At 44.3% G+C, this 16,519-nt stretch overlaps 1 protein-coding gene and 3 pseudogenes across 1 annotated transcript in view; 3 read left to right on the forward strand and 1 right to left on the reverse strand.

Moving 5' to 3' along the window:
* LOC149445986 (hydroxysteroid 11-beta-dehydrogenase 1-like protein A) overlaps nt 1-11,774 on the reverse strand; it is a 32,333-nt gene extending 20,559 nt beyond the window's left edge. The window contains exons 1-3 of the mRNA XM_089653302.1: nt 11,615-11,774; nt 6,091-6,221; nt 1,248-1,359 (exon numbers count right to left, since the gene is read on the reverse strand). Of these exons, the coding sequence (XP_089509428.1) occupies nt 1,248-1,359; nt 6,091-6,221; nt 11,615-11,699 (328 nt within the window). The 5' untranslated portion in view covers nt 11,700-11,774. The remainder of the gene's footprint in view (nt 1-1,247; nt 1,360-6,090; nt 6,222-11,614) is intronic.
* Nucleotides 11,775-13,568: 1,794 nt separating this feature from the next.
* LOC149445987 (U2 spliceosomal RNA) lies at nt 13,569-13,711 on the forward strand (annotated as a pseudogene).
* An 831-nt stretch (nt 13,712-14,542) lies between these two features.
* Nucleotides 14,543-14,685, forward strand: LOC149445988 (U2 spliceosomal RNA; annotated as a pseudogene).
* An 844-nt stretch (nt 14,686-15,529) lies between these two features.
* Nucleotides 15,530-15,683, forward strand: LOC149445989 (U2 spliceosomal RNA; annotated as a pseudogene).
* The last annotated feature ends 836 nt before the right edge of the window (nt 15,684-16,519 follow it).

Here is a 16,519-nt window from a genome sequence, read left to right on the forward strand (position 1 = left end):
GTACCTAATGCACTCCTGAATCCTGCACTCTGTACGTAACGCACTCCTGAATCCTGCACTCTGTACGTAATGCATTCTTGAATCTTGCACTCTGTACGTAACGCACTCCTGAATCCTGCACTCTGTACGTAACGCACTCCTGAATCCAGCACTTTGTACGTAACACACTCCTGAATCTTGCACTCTGTACGTAACGCACTCCTGAATCCTGCACTCTGTACGTAACGCACTCCTGAATCCAGCACTCTGTATGTAACGCACTCCTGAATCCAGCACTCTGTACGTAACGCACTCCTGAATCCTGCACTCTGTACGTAACGCACTCCTGAATCCAGCACTCTGTACGTAATGCACTCCTGAATCCTGCACTCTGTATGAAATGCACTCCTGAATCCTTCCATACTTTGTGTAAAGCACTCTTTCACAGTTTGTACAAATCCAGTAATGGAAGCTTTTTATTCTTTTTTTAAATGATTGTGCTGGGGTTTGTGTCCATGAGACTCTTTTTTTTTTTTTTTTTTTTTTTTTAAGTCCGCAAACGTGGAACTGTAACGAAAAAACCCGTAAGTGTCCGCAAAAAAGTGCAAGTGCAGAAACACACACACGAAAAACGTGCACTTAGGGGTGTGTTTGTCCTACCCCCGAAAGGGTTGGACCGTTCACCCGATCCCCCGGGGCACGAAGCTCCTGACAGGGACAAGGTTCCCATTTGGTCCTCCTGGCCAAAAGGCCTGGTGGACCACCGTTCCTTATGCCCAGCCGAAGCCGGACATCCAGTACTAGGCAAGGGGGTTCTCCCGAAGAGAAAACCCCCTAGGGATCAGGGGAGGAAGGAACCGTATGGCCACACATCCTCCCCCTAGACTTCAGGTAAGGCCCGAGGACCCACACCCTCCATCCGTGAAAAACACACACATAAGAAAGCAAAAAGTGACAAAACGTGGGAGTGATATAAATAAATAGAATAAAATAAAAAAGCTTGTGGCACAGCAATCAAAGGATATTTTATAGGTAGAAGGAAGTCGGGGTTTAGTTTAACCACACCCCTTAGGCCCCTCCCACTGTTAAGCTTTTGGCTACACCCATTTTTGCCACAGCACGCTATGCATGCTGCAGGTTGGTTCCTCCCTCAAGTGTCCCTCATTCTGAAGTTCAAAAGTTGGGAGGTATGTACAGAGGCAAGGGAACAACTGAAAAAGGTGGAAAGTTAAATAAGAATTGTATTTGTATATGTAGTACATATTTACCTAATTGGTCAATAGCTTCTTGGACCACATCCTGAGCTGAAGTCAAGTTCCCCATATCAGACACAACGTAATGTGCTGAACCTGCCCCTAGCTGGAGACACTTCTTTGCAACCTATGAAACAAAAATACTCTTTAATATTTGCAAGTTGTGATTGAAGATGGCCACACAGGCCAACTGGATTCAGATAATCTATAGAATAACGCTTGAAGCCCTTTAGTATGTAACTTCCTACCATTGAACCTGAGAGAGCCCTGATAAAGGGGTGTTGGAGTTGATTTACTAAGGTGGTAGAGCATGTTCACTTTGCAAAGTGAATTTTAATTTATCTTATGGAATGAGCTGAAGCTAAGTGAAATTCAAACAATACCCAATTGTGTGCAAGAAAAATTAAAGAGAACAGAATTGAAGTCAGGACAGCTGCTTCTTACTAACCTAAAATTCCCTTTGCAAAATGAATGCTCTGCTCCTTTAGTAAATCAACCTTCATGTACCTCGTGTCTTCATATAAATCTTTCAAATCTGTTCACAAACATGTAATCTGAATACAACATGGTCTGGATGAGCACCTGTGATGAATTTGGTAAAATGCCTATTTGGTTTCCTGTTGAATATATACATATTTCTATACATTTTATACATATCTACTTTTATACTTTTTTATATTTCTAAATGTTTTGTATGAATATATATATATATATATATATATATATATATATATATATATGTTGTGTGTATATTTTCTGCCTGCTGGGCTTTGTGGTACTTTAAGAAATCCTTGCTCAAGAAATGTCTGCTCAGCAACCCCTCCCATCGAGTGAACTTGAGAACAAAGGAATATTTATTTTCAGAGATAAGAAGTAGAAGAGGATCACGCCTATATTCTGAAAGGAGATTGTTTTCGTGTAAAGTGACCAATCGAAGACTAATATAATGCTTATTCTGCTCTCACGTGATGTTTGCATCATATTGCATATATAAGCTCACTTTCTCATTATATTAAACTAGAAGTGTTCATAGACTGAACTTATGTGTGTCAGTGTGAGTCCCTTCCAGTGGGCACACATTCAAGAGCTAGCTAGCAAGATTAATTAGGACAGGAGCAGATAATCACCGGACTCTTAGTCCTCATCTAAATCACACCTAGGTCTTGTTTTTAAAGGAGCCTTTACTAAGCAACTGTTTGTATGTACAGTAGGGTATGTTGAAATTAGGCTACATTCACAAGGCAATCTCTGGAAGCAGCAACTCTATGTGCTATGATCAGATACAAGGTGGCTGATTAGCTGGCTTGTCAAAACTCTGCAGAAATGGCATGGATGTGTCCATGGTCAGTGGGCAACTATTCATATGACCACCTAGGTGAACAGTTACAGATGACCATCAGTGTTGTTTGCCATAGATATGTACAGAGTACAAAACGGACAGCTTGGGCTGTTCATACATAGCCAGCCCTGGCTGCTGCAAAGCTGCCGTATTATTATAGCCTTAACCAGCACAGCTCCGGCTCTTGTCAAAATGTTAGTATAGGGGAAATGTGGACTCTTGGTAATCTTGGGGATTTAGGGCAAAATTCAAGCTAAAAACCCATGATTTAAAGTGGTCCTGAAGGCTGAGGGTCTTTTACCTTCATGCATTCTATTCATGAAGGTAAAAGACCTTCAGTGTGCAGCTCCCCCCTAAGCCACCCCCTTTATACTCACCTAAACCCAATCCCGTTCCAGAGATGTGCACAAGACAAGGAAGTTCTAATGGGTCTCTGCCTCCTCTTTGGCTGAGACATAGGAGCGGGAGCCATTGGCTCCTGCTACTATCAATCACAGCCAGTGAGGAGGGATCAGGGGTGGGACCAAGCCATGCTCTGTGTGTCTCATAGACACACAGAGGCGGCTCAGGAGCTAGCACACACGAGTGCCCCCAAAGCGAGCAGCTTGCTATGGGGGTGCTCAGCAGGGGGAAGGGTCAGGAGTGCCCAGGGGTACTGGAGAAGAAGAGGATCAGGGCTACTCTGTGCAAGACCACTGCACAGAACAGGTAAAAATGGCATGTTTGTGTTTTTTTTTGTTTTACTCTGAACCTTTTTAAACCCTTTTAAAGTGAATCATAAAATAAAAAAACAAGTTGTGCTTACTACATCAGGCCCCACCATATCTAAAATATCCACATAAAAGTAAGCATGAAGCACCTGTGTGAAAATATACTCAACTGCTGTGAGATCCTGGGGATGCTGAGCATCCCTAATCTTGTGACAAAACACTCTAGCACAGCACAGGAGCCCATTCTCAGTAAACTAGGGATTGTCATTGTTCCCAGGATCTTCTTGGATGGATCATGATGTCGCTCTCACTTAGACACTGCAAGTGGAACCTGGGTGTAAGGTTAATATATTTTCCAATTTTTTTCTTACAGGTGTTTCTTTCTTCACCTTTTTGCAGCACATTTGAGATAAGGGTCTAATGTACATATTATTTTAAGGTATTCGTTAAAGCTGAACTCAGGGTGTAATCTTCACCGCATAGTTACATTGGCCCAGCTTGGACCAATGTAAGTATGCATTTTTATACCTAATGGACTGCTGTGGAAATTATTGTAAAAGTTGGCGCTACTGTAGTGATCACTGCAATCTTCTGGATGCCCTACTGGCTACTAACCACTGGGGATCACTCACTTGAAATTGCCGCCATTTATTCTTCAATTAATACAAGGCATCCTGTGACTGGATGAGATAGAAAGGAGGGAGGGTGATGTTAAAATACTTCGACCAATCAGAGAATGGACGGCCTTGCATTCATTGAAAAAAATACAAGGTGTTCTGTAAATGGCGAGTGATTAGTCTTGTGAATGGTGAGTGATCAGTATCCACTGGGGCAGCCGCTCAGCACAGGACCTAGAAAATCACAGCTATCACTGTAGTAGAGCTGACTATTATAGTTATTGTCAACATCCACAGCAATCCATCAGGTAAGAAGTATGCATTTTTCCATTGGTCTAATCTGGACCAATATAAAACAGGCCATACACTGCCAGTGTTTTTTTCATTCAGCCCCCAGGCTGAATGAAGAAGAAAACAAATAGACTCCTCCATCCACGCTATACAGAGCAGATGGATGAATCTCCCACTCCATTCTGTATAGCCTGGGGGGTAGAGCCTGGAAAAGCTGAAACATCAAGACATGTAACCCGCTCCAGCTTATCCCTACCCCCGACCCAGGCTGTGCTGATGTACAGTATATTGCCAAAAGTATTGGGACACCTGCCTTTACATGCACATGAACTTTAATGGCATCCCAGTCTTAGTCCATAGGGTCCAATATTGAGTTGCCCCCCCCCCCCCCTTTTGCAGCTAGAACAGCTTCAACTGTTCCGGGAAAGCTGTCCACAAGGTTTAGGAGTGTGTCTATGGGAATGTTTGACCATTCTTCCAGAAGCATATTTGTGAGATCAGGCACTGATGTCGGATGAGAAGGCCTGGCTCACAGTCTCCACTCTAATTCATCCCAAAGGTGTTCTATCGGGTTAAAGTCAGGACTCTGCAGGCCAGTAAAGTTCCTCCACGCTTTAATTCACTGAGCTCCTGAGAGCGACCCATTCTTTCACAAATGTTTGTAGAAGCAGTCTGCATGCCTAGGTGCTGATTTTATACACCTGTGGCCATGGAGGTGATTGGGACACCTGAATCCAATGATTTGGAGGGGTGTCCCAATGCTTTTGGCAAAATAGTGTAACATAGGAGGTTTCCTGCACATTAAGCCATGTGTAGGCATGGCTTACTTGACAGAAGAAGAAGAGCATGCGCTCTGTAGTGGCAACAGTGCAGAAACTCAATGGAGAAGCTCAATAAACTGAGGTTATCCCTTTAAAGCTCCATTTCTCTACACTTTGTTAAAAGGTTAGTGTAAGTCATGTCCTTCCTTAAAATTACCACTGAGAGAAAGAGCCTGTCTAACGTATCTCTATTTGGGCAGTCTAAAAAGGAAGGCAGAAGCCCTGTCGTCTCCTTACATAGCTCAAAGTCATTTGAAAGTATCTTACCAAAATTATAACATCTGTTGCATGAGAGTTTTGTATTCTAACTTCAAGTTCTAAGCTCGATCAAATAAGTAGAGAATTATATTTTTGGAGATGTTTTGTGCACAGACAATGTAAAGAAAGCCCTCAGGCTTCCAGAGTTACAAGGATGCAACATTTGAATCCTTCCAGCTTAAGTTGGCCATACGCTGATGGAAATGGGACCAGCTGAATTTCAATCAGTATATGGCCTCTCATGCTTGACAGAAGAAGATTATTTAATTGACTGTCAAAAGGAGGCATGGAAACATTTCTTGGGGAAGAAAGGAATAGATCAGGGTGTACTAATCCCATGGAATCACCAATGTATCCACTGCTTCAGCTACAGGATCCCTGTACCTGGAGAAAAACCTGACCAGTTTGTTTTTTAACCTGAAACCCAGGAAGTATCTAAAATGCAACTAACACTTTTTCTCTAGCTATTAGATTCTTTCGATTTCTTACCATATGGTTGTGTTCAGAGTTAGATTGTAGCACATTTATGATCCTTGATGAGTTGCTGCAACAAAAGCAATGACCTTTAGCAGCAGCGTTTTAATAAAGTTGGCCTTGGTGACAATACAACTTTTTCTTCTCTACCACAAGATAAAAGACATTTACAGATAAAGACATTACAGATGATAAACATTTTAGACTAATCCAGTAACTGCAGGAATAAAACAATTTATTGGAGTGATATCGTGTGTACTTTATATTAGTGAAGATTTATATACACTTTAAAAAATCAGGTTATGTTACATAACAGAAAATGCTGACATATTCTAGTGCAAAGCATACCTCTTGCAGGCGCTGGGATCTTCTGGCTGTGAGCATGACATGAGCTCCCATTTCGGAAAATTTATATGCGATCTGCTCTCCAATCCCAGTACTAGAGCCTGTGACCAGCACTTTCTTTCCTCTTACCATGTCTGCAAGATCCAGATAAATCTTAAGAAAATCACTGGTAATACTGGTCTCCTCATGGCTTAACTTCAGCTTTCTTTTAGTAAAAACATTGTACAATAGAGTAGCAAGCGGAATGTACTGCAAGCACACTTAGTTGGGGACACATTGAAAGTAGAAGGCTATCCCACCCTGTCAAGTAATTCCCTATGGGATGTTGGAGCTGCCCATTAGGGAGTTGCAGGAGACAGGAGGGAGTAGGTATGCCCTTACAAATGTGTAGATGCATAATGAAGGTATTTGCAGCTGGAGGTGCCTAAATTACGCCAGACGCTATTTTACATATGTTTATTCATAGAATATCTTGGCATGTCTTAAGAAATGTATTAGATTGTTCAAGCTAAGGGCATATGACCTTGGTACCTAACCTGTGGCCCACTGGTATATGATGTGCGGCCCTCAGACCTCAGCAGTTTGTAGTGGAAACCCAGTTTCATATTGTCTTCTGCAGCATAACCCAGGCAAAAATGTAGCAAACACATGTCCAGACTCTCTGACCCTTATTTCCTATATTGGGTCTGCAATTTCTGACAGTCCTCTCAAACATTTCATTTATTGAACATTATGTGCAGCCCTTTGGTGATGTCAGGTGTCATATTTGATGTCTACTTTAGCTCATTGAATGACAACCACTGCCATATGGGGTATGTGTGATGGATATGGTAAAATGCCTATTTGGTTTCTTTTTTATACATATCTACTTTTATATGTTTGTATGTTTTCCCAACAATCCTTACTCAAAAATGGCTGCTCAGCAACCCCTCCCATCGAGTGAAAAGCTTATCAACAAAGACAATACCTCCTTCCAGATATCACTTAGAAGAAGATCACGCCTATATTCTGAAGGAAGATTGCTTTCATGTCAACATGACCAATCAAAGACTAATATAGTTCAATAATGCTAAAGCTGTGCTCACATGACCCTTGCATCATCTTGCATATATATAAACTCACTTCCTCATTCCAATAAACCAGACGTTTCACAGAACTGAACGAGTGTGTGTGTCAGTGTGAATTCTTCAGATGCGCGCATCCCAGTGCAAATGATTAATTAGGACAGGGGCAGATAATCTTCAGACACTTGATCCGTACCAAAACATATGTATGGTGCATGTACCTCCAGAGAGTGCTACTGAGATAGGGACTGTCAGAGCCTTTATGAATTAAAATGATCATTTGATCATTTTTCTTATTTTGAACTATGAAACCAGATTTCAAAATAGGCCAAAAGAGAGTTTCACACTAAGTTTAAAGTGGTTCTAAAGGCTGAAGGTTTTTTTGCCTTCATGCATTCTGTGTGTGAAGTTAGAAGTATGTGAGTGACGTAAGATGCTGGCACATACAGTGAGAAACAGAAGTATTTGAACACCCTGCGATTTTGCAAGTTCTACCACTTAGAAATCATGGAGGGGTTTGAAATTCACATTGTAGATGCATTCCCGCTCTAAGAGACGGAATTAAAAAAAAAATTCAGGAAATCACATTGTATGATTTTTAAAGAATTTATTTGTCTTGCGCTGCTGAACATAAGTATTTGAACACCTAAGAAACAGCAAGAATTCTGGCTCTCAAAGATCCGTTACTGTGCCTTTAAAAAGTCCACCTCTACTCCACTCATTAATCTAACTTAGTAGCACTTGTCTGAGCTCTTTAAAGACACCTGTCCACCCCACAGTCAGTCAGACGCCAACTACTACCATGGGCAAGACCAAAGAGCTGTCAAAAGACACCAGAGACAAAATTGTGGACCTCCACAAGGCTGGAAAGGGCTACGGGGCAATTGCCAAGCAGCTTGGTGAAAATAGATCAATGGTTGGAGCAATTGTTAGAGAATGGAAGAGGCTAAAGACAACTGTCTGTCTCTCTCGGACTGGGGCTCCATGCAAGATCTCACCTTGTGGGGTATCACTGATGATAAGAAAGGTGAGGAATCAGCCCAGAACTACAAGGGAGGAGCTGGTCAATGACATGAAGAGAGCTGGGACCACAGTTTCAAAGGTCACTGTCGGTAGAACACTACACCGTCATGGTTTCAAATCATGCATTGCACGGAAGGTTCCCCTGCTCAAGTCATCACATGTCCAGGCCCGTCTGAAGTTTGCCAATGACCATCTGGATGATCCAGAGGAGGCATGGGAGAAAGTCATGTGGTCAGATGAGACCAAAGTAGAACGTTTTGGTCTAAACTTCACTCGTCGTGTTTGGAGGAAAAAGAAGGATGAGTTGCATCCCAAGAACACCATCCCTACTGTGAAGCATGGGGGTGGTAACATCATGCTTTGGGGGTACTTTTCTGTGAAGGGGACAGGACGACTGCACTGTATTAAGGAGAGGATGAATGGGGCCATTTATTGTGAGATTTTGAGCAACAACCTCCTTCCCTCAGTCAGAGCATTGAAGATGGGTTGTGGCTGGGTCTTCCAACATGACGACGACCCAAAGCACACAGCCAGGATAACCAAGGAGTGGCTCCGTAAGAAGCATATCAAGGTTCTGGAGTGGCCTAGTCAGTCTCCAGACCTAAATCCAATAGAACATCTTTGGAGGGAGCTGAAACTCCATGTTGCTCAGCGACAGCCCTGAAACCTGACAGATCTAGAGGAGATCTGTGTGGAGGAGTGGGCCAAAATCCCTGTTGCAGTGTGTGCAAACCTGGTCAAGAACTACAGCAAACGTTTGACCTCTGTAATTGCAAACAAATGCATCTGTACCAAATATTAACACTGATTTTCTCAGGTGTTCAAATACTTATGTTCAGCAGTGCAAGACAAATAAATTCTTTAAAAATCATACAATGTGATTTCCTGAATTTTTTTTTTAATTCTGTCTCTCAGAGTGGGAATGCACCTACAATGTGAATTTCAGACCCCTCCATGATTTCTAAGTGGGAGAACTTGCAAAATCGCAGGGTGTTCAAATACTTCTGTTCCTCACTGTATATGGAAAACACTGTGCATGCATTGCTGATGCAGAAAAAAAGGGCACTAAACCGCATCTAGTGTGAACTAGCCCTAACACTATTTAGCTGAAAAAAACGCTAGTGTGCATGGGGCCTAAAGGTTACAATACTTCAAGGTAAATCATTACATTTCTAAATATCTGAAACAAAGTATTTCCTAAGAGCAGCACCATAAGGTGTCTGTTTTACCTCCTTTGTCCAGAAAAGCTGCTTCAATGCCCCTTTTGAAATTACTTAAAGTAGAAGAATAGGCAAAACTTTTTTTTCATTTTGGATAGAGCAAGGGAGGGTTTTAACCCGTCAGATTTTTTTTCTCCATTTGTGTCCCATTGGGTAGATTTCCCTTCACTTCCTGTCCCATAGCCAAACAGAAGGTGAGCGGAAATCCCTGCAAATAAAAGAATTCCTTGGGGACCCCCAGGCCACCAGAACTAGTGTCCCCATTGGAAGATTTCCCCTCTATTACTTTTCTGGGGACAACCCAAAATTTGGGATTTTCTTTTACTTTCACTTTCAGTGATAATGGTAAACAGTACAAAAAGAGAGGAGGAATCTCCCAAATGGGGGCACAGACAGCAATAAAAACTGACAGGTGTTTTAATTCCTCTCCACTCCATCCAAGACTACAAAAATAAATTGCCTTTAGTTATACTTTAACCACTTGCCCTCCTGAGGATTTACCCCCCCCCCTCCTGACCAGGTTATTTTTTGCATTACAGCGCTGCGTTACTTTAACTGACAATTGCGGTAATGCAATATTGCACCCAAATGAAATGTAGGGCCTTTTTTCCCACAAATTGAGCTTTCTTTGGTGGTATTTGATTGCTTCTGTGTTTTTAATTTTTGCGCTATATAAAAGACTGACAATTTTGAGAAAAAAACTATATTTTTCACTTTTTGCTATTAAACATGTCCAGTAAAACAATTTTAAAAATCAAATTTCATCATAAATTTAGGCCAAAATGTATTCTGCTACATGTCTTTGCTAAAACAAAATCCCAATACGTGTAAATTAATTGGTTTACATGAAAGTTATAGCGTTTACAAATGGTGGTATATATATACTGGGCTTTTTTTTTTTTTTTGCTAGTAATGGCAGCAATCAGTGACTTATAGCCGGACTGCAGCGGGCATTCTGATACTGGAGGGAACTGACTTGGTGTCACTGACATCCTCAGGGACATCAATACAGTGATCAGTGCTAATAAAAAGTAACTGTACTAATGGCACTGGGCATGAAGGGATTAACATCTGGGGTGATCAAAGGGTTAACTATGTGCTGTGTGTCGTTTTACTTTATGTTCTGTGTGTGTGCTTCACTGTAAGCACACTGCTTTGCATGGCTGTGATGTGCATAACCATGCAAAGCAGTGTGCAGGAACTGACAGGGAGAACTGTTTAGTTTACTAACAGTTCTCCCCCTCCCCCCTCGGAGGGGGACAGCCCAATCCAGCAAAGGAACATCTCCTTATAGCAAATATACATCCCAATCCAGCAGAGACATCCCTATCCAGCAAATAGGCATCCCCATATATTCAAAGAGACATCCCAATCCAGCAAATAGACAGTTGAATCCAGCAATGAGACATCCCTAAATATCAAAGAGACATCCCAATCTAGCAAAGAGACATCCCAACCCAGAGATGGCCCAATCCAGGAGAGACATCCCTATATATGGAGAAACATCTCCATATAGCAAAGACACAGCCCAATCTGGCAAAGAGACAGTTACAGCCCAATGCAAGAAAGAGACAGTCACAGCACAGGCCCACATCCAGCAACATGGTCAATCAATGTACCCAAAATGTGATGTATAACAACTTGTCTGCAGTCCACAGTGGGCAGCCAGTCAGATGGGCTACATGCAGCGCAGCTCTTCCACGCAACTGCGCAGTGAATGGTGCCCAAACATATCACTCTGCCTTCCCCTCTCTCAGGCTGCAAATGGAACTAAGTGAGCTGCATCAGCTCACTCCATACCTGCCCTGCTAAAGCAATAGTATTCAAAGAGTGCTTCTCCCTCACTCTTAGTCTCTGGTCAGAAAGCCATTCCCACACATTCCAGCAGAAAAAAAGCCCTGGTTGTTACTATACAATAAGATAACTCAGTGGTTTAGGGGTCTGGGCCCCTCAGGACATCTGCCCCCCCCCCAATGGCGGCCCAGTCAAGAATTCACAGAGTAATTTTTTAGGTATTTTCTACACTGCTAGGGGAAGGCTGGAATTTTATCTTTTAAATGCTGCAGTAAAATGACTACATACAAAAACCTAAAAAATGTCTAGCATAAAAAATACTACAACGCTAACTTATGGCTCAAGATGTGCTCATGTATGACAACACAATTTTGTGCAAAGTCTTCATGTGACTAAACTAACTAATTTAACGAAAGGCATTCTTACCTGGAGTTATAGTTTCTGTGTCATAGAAGTAATAGGCAGTTAGTCCCACAGCCAGAGAAAACAGCAGCAGCTTTCCTACTGCCATTGTGAAAAAGGAATACCAACTCCGCAGTGATAGGAGCTGCCCAGTTACCTGAACTGGGTGAAATGTAATAGACAGACGCTGCTTTGTGTACACAGATCACAGTTACAGTTTAGCCTTGATATTTATGACCAGGTTAAATTGACAATCTAGTCCCAGGTGAAAGTCTGGGAACCTCTTGGACAGACACACCTATCACTATGTTTTTCACAAGAAAAAAAGCGATCAACCCTTTTTTGACAACTTTGATGGCTGGACTAACTGAAAGGTGGAGATTGTTTTCGTAGTAAGTCTATCTACAGACAGCTAATGTCTTGGAGTCAACTTCAAATACTTCGGGCATACACAAGCAGACATCAGGTCATCAATAATTTAAGGGTTATTAGTCAGGGCATGTTGGTTCCTGAATTTAACCAAATACCCATATCCTCTAAAAGTCTTAAAATCTGTTTCCTAAGTGGATCACTTCCATCTATGGTGAAGGTTGTGGTGCAGCAGGCAAAATCAGACCAACCTTGGTCTAGCTCCAAAGTGAAACCTTTACATGGGGATACTAAACAATTCATGTCAGCATTTGCTTGTTTTTTTTTTCCAACCAGGGCCTTCACCCATATAGAGTAGCTCCAATGGAATAATTGACTGATAGAGAGAGAGAGAGAGGTAGACAAGCAAATGCAAAGTCTCTAATTAGGTTGACCCTATATCACACTTCAAATGCACCCAAGGGATGACAGCAATCCAGCAGGCCATCCAGGAATATGTAATAAGGTAGGTCATTGCCTTTTGAGAAGTTAATGCTCCTTGTTCTCAATTTAAACATACTGTAATTATGGAGCCAACTTAACTGTACTTTTAAGACTGCTATAATCTACCCCCCACCTCACCCCAACGTCTCACAAAGCTATGTAGCAGAACCAGAGACTCATCATACTGCAATTGTTACTCCTCCGTGGGCAGAAATATTCTTTAGCAATGGTTGCACTTGAACATTGATACATCATAGTACCCTCACTGGTATGATGGGGGTCCGGAAGGCTAGTACCGGAGGGACAGAAACCGGGGAGCGCCATGATGCGTTCTGGGGCCCTGGGAGTAATTCCTCCGGGAACACTGGAAAGACCCAGTACCTCCTGATTTGGACGGATCTACCTTGGTCTGGCCAGGGGCTGAGGAGGCAGAAAGTCCGCAAACTCGGTGCCCCCTGAGTAGACGCTCTCAGGGGTGCCACTAGTAACACCTGGGTGTGGGACCCCACTGTGTGAACATGGCACATGGTCACTGTTTTTACATTCTTTTTGCACAGCGCCCTAAGGACCAGGCCTTTTGGCTAGGACCAGGGCAATTTTTGCTACGGGCCTCAGAGCCTGGTCTGTGCACAATTTGGCACGGTACCACTTTTTTATTTTCTATTTATTTAATTTATTTCACCACCCACGTTTGTCACTTTTTCTTTGCTTATGCGTGTGTTTTCACGGATGGAGGGTGTGGGTCCTCGGGCCTACCCTGAAGTCTAGGGGGAGGATGTGTGGCCTTTTGGTTCCTTCCTCCCCTGATCCCTAGGGGGCTTTTCTTCGGGAGAGCCCCCTGACCAAGTATTGTGTGTCTGGCTTCGGCTGGACACAAGGAACGGTGGTCCACCAGGCCTTTTGGCCAGGAGGACCAATTGGGAACCTTGTCCCCGTCAGGAGCTTCGTGCCCCGGGGGATCAGGGTAAGCGGTCCAAGCCCCTTTTGGGGTAGGACACAGCACACCCCTAAGTGCACTTTTTCGTGTGGTGTTTTGCACTTGCACTTTTTTTGTGAACACTTACGGGTTTTTATGTTTATAGTTGCACGTTTGCGGACTTAAAAAAAAAAAAAAATTGATACATCATACGCTTCTCGGCCTTTTGGCTAAGATCAAGTGTAGTATCTGTTCTTATCAGTGTCCAGTGGGGGTGCTCCCGGCCATTCTAGCTTTGCGGGGATGGCTGTTGTATAGTACCCTCACTGGTATGATGGGGGTCTGGACGGCTAGTACCGGGGGGACAGAAAGCGTGGCGCCCACGAGTTAAGCTGGGGCCCGTGAGTAATTCCCCCTAGGAGACCGGAAGGACCCAGTACCTCCTGATTTGGACGGATCTACCTTGTCTGGCCAGGGGCTGGGAAGGCAGAAAGTCCGCAAACTCAGTGCCCCCTGAGTAGACGCCCTCAGGGGTGCCACTAGTAACACCTGGGTGTGGGACTCCACTGTGTGAAGATGGCACAAGGTCACTGTTTTTACACTCTTTTTGCACAGCGCCCTAAGGACCAGGCCTTTTGGCTAAGTTCAGGGCAATTTTTGCTACAGGCCTCAGGGCCTGGTCTGTGCACAATTTGGCACAGTACCACTTTTTTATTTTCTATTTATTCAATTTAACACCTCCCACGTTTGTCACTTTTTCTTTGCTTATGCGTGTGTTTTCACTGGATGGTAGGGTGTGGGTCCTCGAGCGTACCCTGAAGTCTAGGGGGAGGATGTGTGGCCTTTTGGTTCCTTCCTCCCCTGATCCCTAGGGGGTTTTCTCTTCGGGAGAGCCCCCTGACCAAGTACTGGATATCCGGCTTCGGCTGGACATAAGGAACGGTGGTCCACCAGGCCTTTTGGCCAGGAGGACCAAATGGGAACCTTGTCCCTGTCAGGAGCTTCGTGCCCCGCGGGATCAGGGTAGTGGTCTAACCCCTTCGGGGGTAGGACTAAAGCACACCCCTAAGTGCACTTTTTCGTGTGGTGTTCGCACTTGCACTTTTTTTGTGATCACTTACGGGTTTTTTCGTTCTAGTTTGCACGTTTGCGGACTTAAAAAAAAAAAAAAAATTGATACATCATAGGCTTCTCGGCCTTTTGGCTAAGATCAAGTGTAGTATCTGTTCTTATCAGTGTCCAGTGGGGGTGCTCCCGGCCATTCTAGCTTTGCGGGGATGGCTGTTGTATAGTACCCTCACTGGTATGATGGGGGTCTGGACGGCTAGTACCGGGGGGACAGAAAGCGTGGCGCCCACGAGTTAAGCTGGGGCCCGTGAGTAATTCCCCCTAGGAGACCGGAAGGACCCAGTGCCTCCTGATTTGAACGGATCTACCTTGTCTGGCCAGGGGCTGGGAAGGCAGAAAGTCCGCAAACTCAGTGCCCCCTGAGTAGATGCCCTCAGGGGTGCCACTAGTAACACCTGGGTGTGGGACCCCACTGTGTGAAGATGGCACAAGGTCACTGTTTTTACACTCTTTTTGCACAGCGCCCTAAGGACCAGGCCTTTTGGCTAAGTTCAGGGCAATTTTTGCTACAGGCCTCAGGGCCTGGTCTGTGCACAATTTGGCACGGTACCACTTTTTTATTTTCTATTTATTTAATTTAATCACTCCCACGTTTTGTCACTTTTTTCTGCTTTTGTGCGTGTTTTTCACAGGATGGAGGGTGTGGGTCCTCGGGCCTTCCCTGAAGTCTAGGGGAAGGATGTGTGGCCTTTTGGTTCCTTCCTCCCCTGATCCCTAGGGGGTTTTCTCTTCGGGAGAGCCCCCTGACCAAGTACTGGGTGTCCGGCTTCGGCTGGACACAAGGAACGGTGGTCCACCAGGCCTTTTGGCCAGGAGGACCAAATGGGAACCTTGTCCCTGACAGGAGCTTCGTGCCCCGGGGGATCAGGGTAGTGGTCCAGCCCCTTTAGGGGTAGGACAAAAGCACACCCCTAAGTGCACTTTTTCGTGTGGTGTTCGCACTTGCACTTTTTTTGTGATCACTTACGGGTTTTTTGTTCTAGTTTGCACGTTTGCGGACTTAAAAAAAAAAAAAAAAAAAATTGATACATCATAGGCATCATATCGCTTCTCGGCCTTTTAGCTAAGATCAAGTGTAGTATCTGTTCTTATCAGTGTCCAGCAGGGGTGCTCCACGGTCATTCTAGCTTTGCGGGGATGACTGTTTGTATAGTACCCCTGCTGGTATGATGGGGGTCCTGACGGCTAGTACTGGCTGGAAAAGAAATCGAGGCGCCCACAGGCTGCTGGGGCCCGAGAGTAATTCCCCCTGGAAGACCGGAGGGGCCCAATTCCTCCTGATTCAAACGGATCTACCTTGTCTGGCCAGGAGCCGGGAACGCAGAAAGTCCGCAAACCTGTGCCCCCTGAGTGGTCGCCTCAGGGGTGCTCTTAGTAACACCTGGGTGTGGGACCCCACCGTGTGAAAAGACACATGGCCACTGTGTTTACCATTTTTTCTGCACAGCGCCCTCAGGACCAGGCCTTCTGGCTAAGTTTGGGGCAAATTTTGCTACAGGCCTCAGGGCCTGGTCTGTGCACAATTTGGCACGACCAATTTTTTATTTTTTCTTTATCTCCCACGTTTTATCACTTTCACTCTTATGTGTGTGTTTTATGTTCTCACAGGATGGAGGGTGTCGGTCCTCGGGCCTGCCCTGAAGTCTAGGGGGAGGATGTGTGGCCTTTTGGTTCCTTCCTCCCCTGTACCTAGGGGGTTTTCTCTTCAGGAGAACCCCCTGGCCAAGTACTGAGTGGCTGGCTTTGGCTGGCCACAAGGAATGGTGGTCCGCCAGGCCTTTTGGCTAGGTGGACCAAATGGGAACCTTGTCCCTGTCAGGAGCTTCCTGCCCCGGGGGATCAGGGTAGAGGTCCATCCCCTTTGGGGGAATGACAAAGCACACCCCTAAATGCACTTTTTCGTGTGGTGTTTTGCACTTGCATTTTTTTTATGAACACTTACGGGTTTTTCGTTTTTCGCACGTTTGCGGACTTAAAAAAAAAATAAAAATTGATACATCATAGGCTTGTATGGGGTCATCCCGGATGCTGGA

This window comes from Staurois parvus, unplaced genomic scaffold (assembly GCF_062004578.1).
Source record: "Staurois parvus isolate SC_StPar_1 unplaced genomic scaffold, SC_StPar_1.0 ptg000704l, whole genome shotgun sequence".
NCBI classification, from domain to species: domain Eukaryota; kingdom Metazoa; phylum Chordata; class Amphibia; order Anura; family Ranidae; genus Staurois; species Staurois parvus.